The 18,503-nt window shown below is 42.9% G+C and overlaps 1 protein-coding gene across 2 annotated transcripts in view; it reads left to right on the top strand.

Moving 5' to 3' along the window:
* The first annotated feature begins 12,389 nt into the window (after positions 1–12,389).
* Positions 12,390–18,503, top strand: part of BOK (BCL2 family apoptosis regulator BOK) — a 29,972-nt gene continuing 23,858 nt past the window's right edge. Inside the window, exons 1-2 of one of the 2 annotated variants that reach the window (XM_081006629.1) lie at positions 12,390–12,664; positions 14,306–14,678. In XM_081006629.1, the coding sequence (XP_080862755.1) occupies positions 14,450–14,678 (229 nt within the window). In that variant the 5' untranslated portion in view covers positions 12,390–12,664; positions 14,306–14,449. The remainder of the gene's footprint in view (positions 12,665–14,305; positions 14,679–18,503) is intronic. The other variant, XM_081006630.1, reaches the window with a different exon arrangement.

Below are 18,503 nucleotides of genomic sequence, written 5' to 3' on the forward strand. Positions count from 1 at the left end.
TCTCACAACGGAGTGGCCGAGCCAGGGACTGTCTTAACCAGCATGCACTCGGAGAAGGCGGGGCAAGCAGCCGGGAAAGCGAGGGCTTGCGGGAAAGGGAGTTTGTTCAGCTTTGCTGTGAACATTCCTACGGTCTGCGCGCTCCCGGCTCTTTTTCCTCCTGCCTTCTGCTCGCGGGGGTTGAATCGTGCAGCTTTCGCCTAAAGCAAAATGTCACACGACGATCCCTTAGCCGAGGCTTTTTGCTTTGTGCGGTGATTCCCTTGGCTCCCTCAACTCCGTTACCTACCATGGATCAGCTGTGAATCTACAGCATTTCGTCGATTCTGCCCCATTCGTCCTTACAAATGCTGACTTGCATCTCAAGCAAACATTTCTGACAGAGATCCTGGAAGTCCCTGACGGGCCTAGAATAGGGAAAAACCTGTTGTTTCCTTTGACAATCATAAGGCAGTTCATAACTGGTAGAACAGTTGCCTATGTTATCATATTGATTTGGCACGTGTTTTTAGTACTTATGTGTGTTTTAAAATTGCTTTTGTTCTAGTAAGCAGTATGTAAATAAATTTTGTTAAATATTTTTTTTTAAAAAACCTAACAGCTGTTTCGAGTCCTCACTTCCAAGGTAAGAGCTAATTCTCCCACATAACTCTTGGGCAGAACTGCAGCTGATCCCTGGTAATCTGCATTAAAAAAGAAAAATGTTTTTGGCCCTTGTACCTCACTTTATTAACATGCCCAGGGCAGCTTCTCTCTCTATAAATGGCTTGAAGGAATAGAGGGGATGCTTAACAGATTTGCAAATGAGATGAAGCTTGGAGAGGGAACATGGAATTGTGTATCACCTTAAAAGATAAAGCTTTTGCACATTAAATTTGGTTTAGATAAAACAAAGTGTAGGCAGGTTGGTATGCCTAGCTGGCTGGCAGCTTTAGCAGGTCTTGCTGGTCCTCAGTTTAAAGAAGGAAGTAGGGTAGGGTAGGGTCAAGTCACATTGCTCAAGTGAAGGATGGAAAATGCATGACTCTTACATGAGTTATATGGGATAATCTTGTGGTCACTTTAAAGGCCTTTAAACTTACTTCTGCTTCAGTTTTACCAGTCTAGAATATACATGGAATAATCTATGAGCACTGTCCAATATCTTAAAACTGCTTCTTATCTATTGGTTTACAGAAACATAAGTGAGGGTAACCTTGGTGAAACTGAGCTCTGGGTCTGATCAGTGAAAGGAAGGTGGGGTATAAATGCAAGAAAATAAATATGTGTTGTAGTTTTTATGTAGAATAATAGACTGTGCTATCTTACTCAGAGGAGTGTCATTCTTCATAGTTACCATGAGAGGGCACATGCTGTCTTCACCATGTCTACTCAGAAATAACGCCTATTGAATTCAGTGTGACTTACTTCCAGACAATTGGGGTTACTTCTGCAGTCTAAGTCACATGTCTATTCAGAAGAAAGTCTCATTGAGTTCCATGGAGCTTATTCCCAGATAAGCGGACATAAGATTGCAGCCTCATTCGCTTTCAATCTGGTGAGCTGGGACTCATTGCTGGGTCACAACTAAACTCCAGTCGCATGACACCAACAGTAAAGGTAAAGGTACCCCTGACCGTTAGGTCCAGTCACGGACGACTCGGGGGGTTGCGCGCTCATCTTGCTCTATAGTCCGAGGGAGCTGGCATTTGTCCACAGACAGCTTCTGGGTCCTGTGGCCAGCATGACTAAGCTGTTTCTGGCGAACCAGAGCAGCGCACGGAAAAGCCGTTTACCTTCCCGCCAGAGCAGTACCTATTTATCTACTTGCACCTGACGTGCTTTCGAACTGCTAGGTGGGCAGGAGCTGGGACCGAACAACAGGAGCTCACCCCGTCACGGGGATTCGAACTGCCGACCTTCTGATCGGCAAGCCCTAGACTCTGGTCCAAATATATAGTAAAAGCTTGAGTGAGTCCCCATATGTATGTTTGGGTTAAAGGAGTTTCCAGAGTGAAAAGATTGAAGACTTCTGGCCTGATATTATTATTAGTGTGATATTAAGCATATTTAGGGATGCGGGTGGCGCTGTGGGTTAAACCACAGAGCCTAGGACTTGCCAATCAGAAGGTCGGCGGTTCAAATCCCTGTGACGGGGTGAGCTCCCGTTGCTCGGTCCCTGCTCCTGCCAACCTAGCAGTTCGAAAGCACGTCACAGTCCAAGTAGATAAATAGGTACCGCTCCGGTGGGAAGGTAAACGGCATTTCCGTGTGCTGCTCTGGTTCACCAGAAGCGGCTTAGTCATGCTGGCCACATGACCCTGTACGCCGGCTCCCTCGGCCAGTGAAGCAAGATGAGTGCCGCAACCCCAGAGTCGGCCACGACTGGACCTAATGGTCAGGGGTCCCTTTACCTTTACTTTAAGCATATTTACTCAGAAGAATTTCCTAATGACGCTAATGGGACTTGGTCTTTATTTAATGGGTGCCAAGCAAGCTGCTTTAGGCTTCAGTCCCTTGCCCACTCAACTAGGAATAAGCCACAGTTAACACAGTGGGATGTACAGCTGAGAAAAACACGGGGTTCTAGGAGGGGTAGTACCTCTGGTGGGGGACATGTTGTGCTCCTTCTAGGGTACTTTGGTCCCCACCCTGCAGCACTCAGCAGTCACCAACCTGTGCCTGGAAATAAAAATGTGCCTTGGGGTTCCTTCCAAAACTACAATGCATTGGTTCTATGATTCTGTGAGTGATAGGTTAATTTATTGTTCACATGGAAGATGGAACAAAGCTCTTTTCTCCTGTTCTGGAAGGTGGGACTCGAACCCAGAGGTTGGGTGGCCATTGTCATGGGTACTTTAGCCGAGATTCATGCATTGCAGTGAGTTAGACTGGATGACCCTTGGGTCCCTTCCAACTCTACTCTATAATTCTATTATTATTATTATTATTATTATTATTGAAATAAATAAAAATTGGTGCAGCTCTTTGTGGTTAAAAAGACAAATTGAGAAGCAAATTAAATAATTAGTTCTTCATCTTCCAGACTCCAACTATGAAGCCTGACCTCATAATTTCTGGTTGGTGAAGCTAAAAATTGCTTGAAGTGGTTGCTGTGGCAATGCATTAGCTTCCCACGCACAGTACAACAATTTTTTTGCCCTTTGGTTGTACTGAAACTCTATTCTTACAGAAATCACCAGATTAAAAATAAACCCAAACCCTAAAGAGCTAGGTATGGCAAATACTTAAATATTGTACGATGCACTTTGTATCAGAGGTAGACTATTGATAGTCTACATATACTGTATTATCATCTTGCTGAGTAGCATCAAAAGCAAGAGTCTCGAACATGGTGCCTGTGGAAAACACTCTTTCCAGTGCATTTTCCTGTCACTTTGCTCCTCACTGAAGTCTGATATTTGGGGGGAGTTGGTTTGTTGTGCAGGTTCTCCCAATAAACTGTAATTGAACAACCTGACTTTGCTGATGCATGACTGAACCCCACTCAAAAATAGTGACAGCCAGAAAGTGCCCTAAGTCTTTAGTACAACGGACCTGATTACCAACATGGATACAGCTGGAGGAATAAACTTGCGTGAGAGGAAATATCCTCTGCTCAGTTTGATGGATGAATGATGAGCTTTGAAAGTTCATGTCTCAGACTGAAGCTTTGGGTATCACTCATCCACAGCAAAACGGAAAGGTAATTTTGGTTGCAAGTGTTTGCTAGGGTTGGGTCTAGCCTCCAGGTGGCAGTAGTCCCTCATCAGCACCACCCCAAATCTCAATCATCCACAGATCAAAGAGTTGTGAATATCACTGTGTTTCATGCCTCACTTGAGAGCTCAACTTACTAGAGTTATATACAAGAAGGTTTCCCATAGAGAAAAGTGTTTGAAACCAAGAATACAAAGGGGAAACATAACCCACTACAGACTTATTCTGTGTATGACCCAATGAAACTAGTGAAAGTAGTCCAAGATGTTCCATGTAATTTAGGGGTCGGGGCTCTTTTTCAGACTGAGCGCCACATTCCCTTGTCGGGAACCTTCCAGGGGTCACAATGATTGGCACTGCCAGAGGCAAAAGAAGGCAGAGCAGTGAATGTGAATCCTACCTTTGTACTGTAGGCTACCTTCCAGCCACACAAAGATCAGAGGTTTCTATATACACAAATACTTGTATCTTTCATCCTGGCAAGCAAGACAACGGCGACAACTTTTTCAGACTATTATATCGTTCTTTGTGCTACGTTTATTGGCTTGTTTGTTGCTGTTTTTTACTGTATTTATTTGAATAGTTTTATTTGTTACCCTAGAATCTTTTGATGATACGTATTTTAAATAAATAGCAACTCCATGCAAGCATATGACCTATGGGGAATGAAGCATTGTGGTCCTGATGACTCTACCTTTTGGGGACAATGAAGTCATGGTGAATGCTATAAAACAGGTACATCCAACTCTCTAGAGACTGCGATCTACTCCCAGTAAGAAGGTAAAGGGACCCCTTACCATTAGGTCCAGTCGTGGCCGACTCTGGGGTTGTGCGCTCATCTCGCTTTATTGGCCAAGGGAGCTGGCGTACAGCTTCCGGGTCATGTGGCCAGCATGACTAAGCTGCTTCTGGCAAACCAGAGCAGTGCTCGGAAACGCCATTTACCGTATTTTTTGCTCTATAAGACTCAATTTTCCCCTCCTAAAAAGTAAGGGGAAATGTGTGTGCGTCTTATGGAGTGAACGCAGGCTGCACAGCTATCCCAGAAGCCAGAACAGCAAGAGGGATTGCTGCTTTCACTGGGCAGCGATTCCTCTTGCTGTTCTGGCTTCTAAGATTCAGAATAATTTTTTTCTTGTTTTCCTCCTCCAAAAACTAGGTGCGTCTTGTGGTCTGGTGCGTCTTATAGAGCGAAAAATATGGTACCTTCCCGCCGGAGAGGTACCTATTTATCTACTTGCACTTTGAGGTGCTTTTGAACTGCTAGATTGGCAGGAGTCTACTCCCAGTACTGTATAATAAAACTGGCAGTGGTCTACCCACTGTCATTATTGCCCAGAGTTGTTGAGCTTTTTGGGGGGAAGATTACATAAAAACGATCACAACACAGTACGCTGTCCTCCCTCCTTACAACACTCTGATGCCAATGCAGGAAATACTAGCTTTCAAGGGGGCACAGCGCACCGTGATCGATCAGGAGCACACACGCGATCACTTTTCTTAATCCCACGATCGACCTGGAGCACACTGCCAATCTGCCTGTCGGTCGTGCTCAACCAGTTGAACATGTCTGCTATAACAGAATTCAGTCTCCCACCCTGCTTCCTAGGAAGGTCATTCTTCCTTTTTGTTCTTCCATTAATAGGATTGGCTGTGCTCTGCCACTACAGGCAGAGGCAGGAATGCTTCTGAATACCAGTTACTGGAAACCGCAGGAGAGGAGAGTGCTGTCCTGCTTGGGTCCTGTTTGCAGGTTTCCCACAGGTATTGGCTTGGCCGTGGTGAGAACAGAATGCTGAACTCCATGGGCCATTGGCATCTTGCAGGCTCTTACGTTCTTGTGTGGTTATGCAATATGCCATCATCATTTAACTATGAATTTAACAGCACAGTCATGGGCTTACCTACCTGTCTCATACTGAAACCTTGAGTGCTGAGTGCAGTGATGGATACCTGTGATGGACACCTTTTGAAAATGCCCCAGAGTGCTAGCTGACACAATCTACCCACGTAGAAAAAATTAATACTGTAATTACCTGTCTCCACATTGCCAAGAAGCCTAGGACATGAAGTGAGGAAAGCTGCTGCCTCTCCTTGCCCTGAGGCTGCTGCCCCTGCAGACAAGAGAGAGAGAGAGAGAAATGGGTTTGAAGCCGGTTCTCATCTCCACCTCTGCAAGTGGTTTCACACACTTCAAAGCTTGTCTTTCTGTCTGTCTGCATGCAGACCAGTTGCAGAGATGAAGGAGTAGAAGGCAATTATGTCAATAAAATTGTTCTGGATGCCACACCAATAAAAAACACTCCCATAGCCAGATTGATGCTTAAGCTATGTATTCAGGGCTGCAATCAGCAAAATTTAAATTTAATGTCTTTCAGTTGCCTCTGCTCTTTAGATGGCAATGTGTTTTACTTCACATGTTTACCAAAATGTAGTAAGCCAAACCTCCATTTGAGGGCCTCTTTCTGCTGGATTTCTGCCCCAAAGTCTTTATATCTCGATGGTGGAAGAACATGTGTTTTGGGACAGAAGTGTTTTCCAGGGACTAATTAAGAGGTTTCTGTTTAGACAGTTCTATCTGACATAAAATGATTGCTGGGTTATTGTTGCTGTAGATTGCTGTATTTTGACTGCTCTTTTTTTTAAAAAAAAATTAGCTTTGATATTTGTTTTATTGTGCATTTTTAAATTTATATAAGCTGCCATGAGAACCTGTTTACAGGTTAAAAAGTGGGATATAAAATTGTAAATAATTAAATTTTAACTAAATGTTACAGTGGTGGCTATGTTCTTCTACCTTCATTGTCAGAAGCAGTATTATTATCATTATTATTTTTTCACCCAAGGATCACAAGGCAGTTTACAATGTTGTATACCTCAGACTACCAGCTGCTGGGAATAAACAGCAAGTGTATTAGGCTAGTCACTGTCTCTCAGCTTGACCCACCTCATAGGGGCAGTTGTGAAGATAAAAAGGAGAGGGAGGGAACCACGTATACCACCTTGAACTCCTTGGAGGAAAGGTAGAATATGAAGGTAATAATAAATAAATATGAATACCTACATACAAACAGGACCTTTCCACACTTACTATCTATTAAAAAACAGCTGCAACTCCAACCTGTTGAGCAACATTTACTGTCTGAATAAGCAGCTATGGGTTGTTAGTTAGAAGGAAAGCAGCAGACTGGTATTTTGTGTCCATGGACAAGCATTTACATGTGTGCATGCTAGAATCAAGATGGAATCATCTCCATATTCAGAAATTTAACTTCTACACCATAATCCTTCACACTGCAATCCGAAAGTAAGTCCTGTTGATTTCAGTGGGACTTAATGCCAGGTAAGTGTGTGCAGGATTGCAATCTTAGATACCCCAAAGGAGGAGCCTGAAACCTGAAATACTCCACAGACTGCATGGATGGCTTCCACAACATTTATTTTCTATGTTTATTGCATATACGGCCTAGGACCCTTGTACTTACGGGACTGCCTCTCCTGGTATGCCCCGTGGAGGACCTTACAGTCCACATACAACAATGCTTTGGAGGTCCCAGGCCTCAAGGACCAGCACGAGTGGCCGGGCCTGGTGAAATTTTAATTCCTTACCCCTACGGTTATGATTCGTGGGTTCCCACTTAATTTTATTTTGATTTTAAATGTGACTTGAATTGTATTTTAAACTAATCATTTGATTTTGTGTTTTTAATGTATTTTAATGTATTTTATATATTTGGTGTATAAATTATTATTATTATTATTATTATTATTATTATTATTTTAATGCATCAAATATATAACGTAGCATTGCATCGTTTTGAAATGTAAGCCACCTCACGACCCTTTTGAGGACTGATAGGTAGGGTAGAAATAATAAACAAATAATTTCCTCCCAAAGGCAAAATACGGACAAAATAGGCACCATTTCTTCTCCCAAGGGACAGGTAACAAAAATGAGGATTGTCCCTGCCTTGGTAAACAGGAATAGTTGTAGTGTTTTGCAAGCTGCAAAAGGGATCAATGGGGAAAGCAAGGAGCATGCATGTGTGATCTCATGTGTGCACATCTATGTCAGAAGCACTATCTACTATAACAACAGGCTCATGAAGGGGTTTGCCAACTTCAAACATGCCTTCCTCACAAGCAGTGGGCAAAGGCACATGTAGGGGTGTGACTAGTTTGGACATACCGGGAGCAGAGCTTCTGGGGCACCGCAGCAAGTGCCACAGCTATGAAGTCCAACTGAAGGTGAGAGGCGGGTGTGTGTGGATTTGGGCATTGCACAGGGCGCCACTGAAATCTGAGGTGCTAAGGTTCACCACTGATGTGAGCCCCTGTTGTGACAGAGAACATTACATGTTGTATTTTAAGATAGCTACAAAAAAGCAACAACCCTCCATACACAATAATAATTGTCTGTTTCTTATACCAACATATCATCCTTTCCTGGAAAGGCAAAAAGTAATCCCATATATTCCACCAGCCTTATATGACATATCAGAAAGTTGAGAAATAATATAAAGGGCTCTCACATACAGGAGGTCCTGTTTAGCTATGTTGTCATTGTCTTCTTCTTCTTCTTCTTCTTCTTCTTCTTCTTCTTCTTCTTCTTCTTCTTCTTCTTCTTCTTCTTCTTGTGTTTTCCCCCCAGGCCAGCTCTTCCAACATTAAAACAAGATGCAATTTTGAAAATGTCAGTGTGTCCATGAATATGAAATGAGAGAAGATATGTCTGCCTTTCCCAACATGGAATCCTCCAGATGTTTTGTGACCAGCCAGCAAGAGAGCACCAGGTTGAGGAATGCTGGAATAACTTCACTGAGAAAAATCGTAACTTCCAAAAGCATTCCTGAAGTCCAAAGCAAAAGGGGGGGGAAAGATGTATTAATATCTTTCTTTGCTATCCTTTTTCCATGTTATTTCCATTCATTTGTGTTATTAACTCACCAGGGCGCTCCTGTGCCTTTAAAAGGTAGCGAGAGAAGCCAAGAAGAAGCTGATTCATCTGATCTAGTCACATTCTTAGGAATCCTGGGGGCTTTGTGCACGGTTATGAGGGCAAGCGCCATGTGGGTGGCCAAGTTTCCCCCTCAGGACCTGAATTCCAACAAGAAATATGGGGAGTAGTTGAACTATGTTATACAACAGGATCAGCCAGAGGCACTGTGTTCAGCAGTCATGGTGAACAGTCCTTCTAAAAAGATATAATAAACAAAAGGGCAGCGTCTCTGTGTGAGGGTTCTCTTTATTTACATCAGGAGTGGGCAATACGTGAGCCTAGCATTGCATGTGGCCCTCAGTTCAATTTAATGTGGCCCTTGGCTTAATATCAAAGGCCTGCTGCAAGAAGATGGTTCAGATCTCTGGCAAGAGAGACTCTTATACCACAGTCTGCTGGGAAGGAAGGAAGGAAGGAAGGAAGGAAGGAAGGAAGGAAGGAGAAACAAGAGAGAGGTGAATGCGGGAATGCAGCTTTCTATTTAAGAATCCTTTCTTTTTTCCTATTATTATTATTATTAGTATTTATTTGCTAATTTAATAAAGAAGAAAATAAGCCACAATCAGTTCACATTCTGAATACAATAACCAGGAGTGTTTACATTTTAGTTAAACATATAAGCTAAAATAAGCCCTCCAAATATCCGGCAAGGTATCCACAAAAAATTGACATCAATATCAAATATGTTCTATTGTGGCCAGTGCCATGAGATCCTCAGAACGTTGTGTAATGGATGGTGGGTATTTATCTTTCCAGGCTCAAAAGTAAAAGTCTCTTAGCAACCATAAGGGCTTGCGAAATTCACATCTAAATATAATTTAAAAGTACATGAACATCTGAAAATATTGATGATTTCGCCACTACAAAATTGATGTGAATAACAACTTCGGACCAAAAAGAAGATATCACTGGAGAAGCCCATACCATGTTCCTCACTGAGGCATTCTTAGTATTGCATGGTCGACATTTACCGTATTTTTCTGTCTATAAGATGCCCCCATGTATAAGATACCCCCATTTGGGGGGACTCCAATTTCAGAAAATCCACCCTTGGCACTATCCATGTATAAGATGCCCCCAAATTTTTGCCATTATTTTTTAGGGGGAAAAACTAGTCTTATACAGTACATGGAAAAATAACTAACTGTAGAATTCTTTCTAAGCATGCCTTTAAATATTTTCTTATTATATGTGCCAAATAACTGAAGGAGGAAGGTACATTGAATGCACTTATGTCTAAAAAGAGAACACATTTTTAAATTTTCATTCTAGTTTGTGTGGTTTTCTCAAGTCTGTAAATAAGCAGGATGTAAATTTATAATCCACCGTTTTGTTTTCTCACATTACAGATATGAAGGAGATTATGTCCATCAAATCCTGTGTGACATTCAATGATAATAATTTCTCATGCCTATCTCATCGGTCCACATGGCAATAGAGGACAACCAGTGACTGGCCTGCTTGAAATGAGAATGTAGCCTGTCTTCCCTTGACATGTTTGATTAACCCTTCATTGATTAACCCTTGGTGGAGGTGGCAGGCAGAGGCTAGGACTTAGTACGTATAGTATCTGAGACATGCTACAGAGCTTGAATTCATATGTAATGAAGAAGAATAACTCTCAGTTCCCTCAATTTCTCACCCTCAACCGTAACCCTGCAGAAAGCCATCTAATTAGATTTTAATTTGATCCTGACTTGTTTTTAGGAGGTAATTATTATTTGATTTTATATTAATGTTATATATTTGATGTTAGCCACCCTGAGCCCGGTTTAGGCCGGGGAGGGCGGAATACAAATAAAAATGGTTGTTTCTATATATATATTTATTTAGTATCATTATTATTATTATCATCATCATCCTAAATCTAGTTCACATTTCTGCAGCAGTTTGCAAACCAGTAAAAATAATCCTCATGAAAACATATCAGCATTTTAGCGCAAATTCATCCTAATAAACACATCTTAGTGCAGTTTTGAATACTATACACATTTTTGTAATCAATTTCCCCTGACACAATGCATGTATGTTATTTTCACTAATATATGCATTTATATGCACACTTTACCCTAGCATATGAATTTTTGTACACATTAGTTGGCAGGAGAAGTGCATTGCAAAATTCAGAGAATGTGGTATTTCCGCCAGAGAGCACACTATTTATGTTGGTGTTTACTGTGTGGATTGTGGCTGTGCCATAGCCACAAGCAATCATCAGATATATCTTGCAATGTAATAACTGACAATGACCCACTTCTCCCCCTCCCCACCCTACATGTTCTCATCATTGTGAAATGTATGTTTTAAAAAAAATCTGGAGGCTACGCACTGTAACACTGTACAATGTTAGTATAAGGGTGCTCATCTGGTGGTTATTATTTTTAAGTGGTGAAATGCAACAATTGCAACAATGCCAGCACTGTTTGAAGAACCTTTGGTTAGGTGTAATTTTATTTTCCAGTTATTTGAAGGTTCAGTGTTCCCTTTACCTTCCACTGGAGTGCTCAATTAAATCAGATTGTTGTTGGGTTTTCTTAAAGCAGCAATGCACTGCCTCTTGTCATTAAATGAACATACGATTTCACACGTGTGCCTCCAGCTTGTATATTTTGTGGGAAGAATTCAAGCACACAACGGAAATTTAGCTTTGCACAATTCAAGTGGAATAACGTGCTCTGTCACCCTATTGCAACAAGCACACTTAGACTTTTTGTGGTTTGGAAGGTGATGGGGAAAGACACTGAAAAGCATGGGGTGAATAAATGATTGATAGGAAATAGGAATGGAGGAGAAATTGCATTCAGTTTGCATTTAAAAACAAACTTGCCAAATTCACGCTCTCTGAAAGAGGATGTGAACCACAACAGAGCCATCCTTCAAAATGCACACTTTTCTCAGGCATGGGGAGATGAGCAGCAAAAACCCATTAGGGGTACAGTCATACCTTGGGTTGAAGTGGCTTCGGGTTGAGCATTTTCGGGTTGCGCTCCACGGCAACCCGAAAGTAACGAAGTGCTTTACTTCCGGGTTTCGCTGCACGCGCATGTGCGGAAGCGGTGAATCGCGACTTGCGCACGTGCAGACGCGGGTTGCGTTCGCTTCAGGATGTGAACAGGGCTCCGGAACGGATCCTGTTCGCATCCAGAGGTACCACTGTATTTGAGTTAGTGGCTCTGGCAATAGGTCCAGGGGGAATTGTGGGAAGAAGCAGTGGTCCACCAGTTACCTTAGGTTACATTACCATAGGCAGTGCTTTTTTGTGGTGGGGAACACAGGGGTACGCATACCCCTAAACATTTTGTGAATCTAAGTTTGGCCTCATTGAAGGGCAGTATTTCAATATGAGTAGGGAAATGAGAGTATCCCTAAACATATATTTAAAAAAAGCAAAAACAAAAAACCACTGACCTTAGGTAACCAAAAGGCTGCCAGCAGCCCTTTGAGGTGGGCTGCTATTTCCCCATTTTAAAAGATGAGGAACAGAGAGGCTCGCAACCCTCTCCCTCAGGCCTAGACGCCCCTTTCAACAACACTTTACTGATTGTGAGAACAAGATCGTTGGTGTCGCAACGCCAAGAACCACTCTCAGCCTTGCCCGGCACAGTTCCCTGGTGCCTCCTTAAGAACGAGGAGAAAGGGGCGGGCAGATTCTTTCTAACCAGATTCAACTCCTCCCGCTAGTTAATCCACCTTCCTTACAAGGCTACTGCTAGAAGCTGGCTTTCCCCTCCCTTTGAAAAAGAGCAGAGCCAGAGCTGACAGCGGCAAAGGAGGCTGCAAGAAGAGCGGGTCCGTGGCTCCAGGTCTTTTGGAAGAAGCAAGTGCAGCGTGGCTTCAGCAGCTCAGCATCCTTATAGTCTCTGTGCAGCCCAGGCCCTGGAGAAAGGGGCAAGTTCTTCCCAAGGAAAATACAAAAACATACGAAGCCAATCTGCAGATAATTGTGGGTGGAAATGCTCTGGAAAGGTAAATGGCTTTATAAAGCTGAAAAACTTGATGGTTTGGATTTATTTGCTGTTTCCTTTCCTCATGCCCTATTTAGAATAGGCCATCCCATCCGAGGACTCCTGTTGCTGATGTGTGTACCTTGCTAGGTTTCTAACTTCTGAGCAAAAAGTTGCATTGTTGGTTAACCTGTATTTCCCGCCAAATCAGGTTCAAGCAGTTGTTTGATGCCCCAATGCTATTTCTGACCCTCATTTTAGGCCCTTGTCTCTCTCTGGGTGTGGAGTGGGTGGGATGCTTTGCTCTTGTCATTCAATGAATGCTTAGGGTTGTTCTGCTCATCCTGTTAGGGGACCGAAAAAAAATCTCAGTATGAAATAGGCTGGAAAAAGATGATGCAAATGGCACAGCTTGCTGCTAGAGACATTTAGGTAAATCCCAACTTGTTTTATGTCCTGCTGGAAACCTCTGTGGAACCTCTTGGTCCTCTTGTCAGGGTTTCGGCTGCTTCTGCTGTCAGGCCATTGGCCAGTCTTGGTCCAGTTATTTACAGGATCTCAGGCAGTTGTCTTTCCACCAGGAATTGAATCTTTGTGCACATGGGGTGTGTGCTCTGACTGCTGCTGAGCTATGCTGGTCTTTCCATTGATGTTCTCTGTGTCAAGCCGGAATTTCATTTTGTAAATAAATTCTATTAAGGTTTATAGAGGAAAAATGCAAAACATAATCTCTCCCCCCCTTTTTAAACCAAACTGTCAAGCCAGAATTTCAGATCTTCTCTATGAGTTGTTTTGTTAGGGATGTGCTAAATCAAGGCTCGGGGCTGGGAGTTAGTTACCAGACACAACTGGAGAGGTTTATTTGCAGCTCTGTGTTTTTTAAATTAATAACATCTGTGAGACAACATTGATGCAATAATAATGTCTTCTTACTTAAGATCAAGAATTTGGTGTGCCTATCGAACCAAACAAAAACCCTTTCGAGGTTTCTGTGTTCCGTCTGTCTGTCTGTCTCATACATGCCCAGAGGATAAAGTCTGGGGTGACAGTTCTTGTTCTGTGAAGAAGCCAAGGGAGACAGCTTGTTGAGATCCTTATTTCTCAGCCAGCCAAATTTTGGTTGAGTGGATGATGTGATTTGGTGTGCACATTTTTTTTGCTGTTTTTACTGCCACTGGGATTTTGTATTCTTCGGTGGTTACTTTATTATTCTCTGTCACAAAAAAACAACAATACAAGATGGGAGTATCTGTCTTTGAACATTCGAGATTCTCACCAAATTTAACGTCTGCTGTGCTAATTCTTAAAGTGGGCTAGTGGGTCTGTAAGAAATAGCATTAGATTTGTAAAAATTCTGCCAGCATCCTCCCTTGCTCTTGTAGATGTCCTGCAGCCTACAAGATGTGATTTGTGTTCTGGGGTGTTTACTTTTGCTTTTATTTTTGCAAGAATCACTAAAGCACCAATGTTTGCGTAGGGCCCCTTTGAACACGGGAACTTCCTTTGAGTAAAAAATGCATAAGGTTGTGATGTGATTCCGTTTCCAGCATAAATAGTGTTAAGTATTAAAATACAACATTGCAATGAGATTTGGATGCCTGGGTATTCCTTTTGTGCACTTTTTTTAAGTTCATGGATTTTTTCAATGTTCTTTATCAACCAGGCAGCCCCAAAGAGCATTCGTGGCAAGAGCTGCAGTGAATCAGGATCATAGTGAACCACTGGCCAGCTGTAGATTTCCCTGGAGGCATCCTACTACCAGCTCATTCCTCATGACTGCTCCACCCTCCCTGCTTGGGGCTAGGTGATGAAGATGGAGGTTCTGCGCCGCTCTTCTGTCTTTGCTGCAGAAGTCATGGAAGTGTTTGATCGGACTCCTACAGACAAGGAGCTTGTATCGCAGGCCAAAGTGCTCTGCAGAGACTTCATTCACTCCAGGCTGATTCGGGCTGGAATTGGCTGGAACAAGCCTGAGCAAAGCACACCTGTTCCTGGTGGCAAGTTAGCAGAAGTGTCCAACATACTTCTAAGATTAGGTAAGTGCTGAAACTGTCAGTGCCTCTGTGAGGGTGGCAGGTTGGATTCCTGGGATTTCTGCCTGGATCAGGAGGAAGATGCTGTTGAGTGAAAGGCTCGGCAAACAAATCCCCCGCAGTCGTGCTAATTTCTGGTAGGGCATCCAGGTGAAGGGTGTTTGGTCATATTTCTCTAAAACTGCTCATGCCTGTAGAATCAGAAGTGTGTGGTATGCTCAGCCCAGACTTCTGGACCTCCTCATTGCCCATGAGTGCTTGGAAAAAAAGTGATGACAATATGTGAACATACATAGTTTTAACTGTGAGTCCACTGGGGAAGTGAACTCGTTGCAGTTTAGACATTGTGGGATACAAATTTTAAACATCATCAGCATCAGAAACATATATATCATCTTCCTAGGATTGAGCATAGGCGAAATTTGTTTTCCTTGTTTGCATCACTGATTGGCCATCCAGTATGCATTTATAAAGCCACTTCCTCTGTTCATACAGCAGGGCTGTGCACAGAGCTGATTGGCTGGTCTTTGTGTCAATCATGCAGTCATCACTACCCTTTCTCAGGGCACATTTAAATATAAACTTTTTAAAAAGGTAGAAAGAAAAAAAGCCCCAACAAACAATCAAATAGCTCTGCAAATAATTAAAAAACAAAAATACGCCCCCTTGGAACAAGGGGAAGGGTGGAAGTAACAATCAGCCTACTCTTTGGAACTTGACATGTGTGTCCATTTGAGGAAGGAAGGATGGGAGCAGATAGAGTTCACTCTGCTGCGCCCTCTGTTGTTCTCAGGTACAATAACATTTCATTAGTCTAGTTCAGAGGTATAACTATATGCCCTCCAGATGTTGTGGACTATAACTCCCATCAGCCTCGATTAGCATAGTCAATGGGTGTTTTAGTCTGCAACTTGGGGTGTTACCATGTCGGCTACCCATGCTCCAGTTGTACTAGTCTATAGAATCTGGCTCAAGATAGTATCATTCTGGTCGAACATTTTGCTGTGCTCAAAATTTTTTAACCAGGGACAAAGGAAATACATGTGCACATCATAAGCAATGATGCCACTATCATACCCTGAAAAATAATTGCTGCCTATAAGATAAGACTTTTTGAGGCTAGAATCCCTTCTGGCATTTGCTTAGCAACCTGCCCATAATAGATTAGTGTTGCATCTTCATTTGTGAACAGTAAACTTGTGCTTTCAGTTGCCCTCGATTATGACAGATGGTGAGCATAAGGGATGCTGAAATAAGATTTCTACTCAGTTGCAAGAATCGTCTGTGGTCAGAATAGTTGCACCCCACTTTTCCAAAGCACTGCAGGCAATCAGCTGTCATTCAGCTTTATATTGTGAAAACATCATGTGGGATTATAGTACCAGGGACAGACCTCAGTAACAGCACCCTATGTAAGGCCAAAATTTGAGATGCCCTCCCATCTCCTTCCCAAAGCTGGCTAAGCACTAACTAGGCATGGGGAAGGAGGTGGGAAGACTCTGGGACCCTGTCAGCTCTCATGTCTCCTTCCTGAAGCAAGTGCTTACTAGGCTTTGGGAAAGAGGCCGGAAGGCGCCCCCTCAGCTCAGCGCCCTGTTCTGGGTAACCGGTTGTGCCACCCTAAATCCGCCTCTGATAGTACTAGTTATACATCTCTTTTCTCTCTGTCATTTGGCTTTGGTATCGCTGTTGACACTTGCCAAGTCAGTACTTGAAGAGCCAATTTCTTGGCTAAGGAGATTTGTACGAAGATGGGAATTTGTTCTGGCATTTTTGCTTGTTCAGATTTTTTACAGCAATAAATAGCAGCATACTGTGCACTTATGGTATTTAGTTATATAACTGAAAGACCCGAATGGCCTACCTTTGCAATGTTTTGGTATCTTGATACTCTGGAGAGGAATAGTTCAATGCTGTGGGGTTCTGTTGTGCACAAAGTGTTTATTAGAAAAAGTGGGCTTCTTTATTTGTCAAATGTTTTTTAAAAAGATGACACCTTTGAGAACCTCTGACAAGCTTCCGAAATGTTGTCACAAGGAGCCTCCATAAGCAAAATGCTTTTGTTGTTGTTTAGTCGTTTAGTCGTGTCCGACTCTTCATGACTCCATGGACCAGAGCACGCCTGTCTTTCACTGCCTCCCGCAGCTTGGTCAAACTCATGTTCATAGCTTCGAGAACACTATCCAACCATCTCGTCTTCTGTCGTCCTCTTCTCCTTGTGCCCTCAATCCCCTCCATATCCCAGTGTCTCCTCCATCTACAAGAATGAGAGAGAGAAGGCATCAAAGCCTTCCCTAAAAAGGACAAATTAAACATTTTTGTTTGCTCAAGGTTATTTGAGTATGCAGCTTTGGCATATTTATGAAGAGGTTATACACATCACTGATAATGATACCATCAAAATGCAGTGGGAACACCAATCTTAACAGCTGTCCTTTTAAAAGTCTGTTTCTGGACTTTTGTACAGCTGGTTTTAATCCGCTTCTCATTCGTTGCTTTCAAAGTCTTCCCTTCAGGCTGAGACCTTGGAGCATAATGTAGACTTCCTTGTAGAGGTGATCCCATCAGTTTTTAGTTCTTTTCAGAACTGTTCATCTCCAGTGGGGCTTGTATTCCTTTTTATTTGGGTCATTCCTTTGCCTTCTTGCTGTTCTCTCTATCAACTGCCTTTGCTCTTTATTCTCTCCCTGTTGCTCTTTCTACACTGTGTGTGTGTGTGTGTGTGTGTGTGTGTGTGTGTGTGTGTGTGTGTGTATTTACTGCCTCCCATTCAATTTCCCTCCAAGACTGAGCCCAGAGTGTGGGACTTGCATCCTTTAGATACGCGGGTGGCAGTGAGTGTTTCAGAAAGCCAGTGCAAGTGCTGTGGTGCGAATCTTTGGCAACTGTCCTGGCTGCTAACGTTTTGAGTAGGATTTGGCTTATGGGTACAATAACTTGGCATTCCATCTAAGCAATGTGGCTTGAAATCAAAACATTCATAGAAGGCTTGAGGGAAACACCCCCTCCCCTCCCCACCCCCTACTGAGCCTTTCTTTTCCTTCTGCTGTAAACAACCCTATATGGTTACGGAAGCCATGCTGTATTCATGCTCTTTCTCAACAATGTGTACGAAATATGGTGGCCCTAAGCTTTTGTAGCCCGTGCCAAGTGGTGCAACAAGTCTGACTCGTTCCAGCTTTGGTGAGAGCGGCTGGGGAACACCTTGTGTGTCTGGAGTTCCTATCAAATTTTTGAATGGATGTCTTAATTCTCAGTGAACAGAAGGGCAATAACTTGGAACCAGTCCAGTGCTGAAGCATAGGCAAAGAGACATAATATAGGTGCAATAGCTTAGGTGTAGGCCTATCTCCCCAGTGAATCTCCTTATAAATGTCACAGTACAGGCTATACTTCTGGGAGGGAAAAGCTCAACAGATCTTGAGCTGAGCATGCTATTCTTTCCCATACCTTATGCATAAGAATGTCCATGTTTACCTGTTATCATAATTTATAGACACCGGTCCTTCATTACGCAGTAATCGCACGGCAGTTTCTAACATGCTGTACAGCAGTTGTGGGGAACCTTGGCCCTCCAGCTGTTTCTGGACTACAACTCCCATCAGCTTCCACAGGCATGGCCAAGGATGATGGGAGGTGTAGTTCAGAAACATCTGGAGGGCCAAAGGTTCCTCACACCTGAAAGAGAAGAAGAGCAGATCAAAAGCCTTATCTAGTCCAGCACTCTGTTTCCTACAGTGGATAACCAAAAATGTGTCTTGCAATAAGCAGGCCATATGGGCAATTGCCCCCTCTCAGTGTAACTCTCGGGCAGAAGGGAAGGCACCT

The sequence above is a fragment of the Podarcis pityusensis genome (genome assembly GCF_964106645.2).
Source record: "Podarcis pityusensis genome assembly, chromosome: 5".
Taxonomy (NCBI): Eukaryota; Metazoa; Chordata; class Lepidosauria; order Squamata; family Lacertidae; genus Podarcis; species Podarcis pityusensis.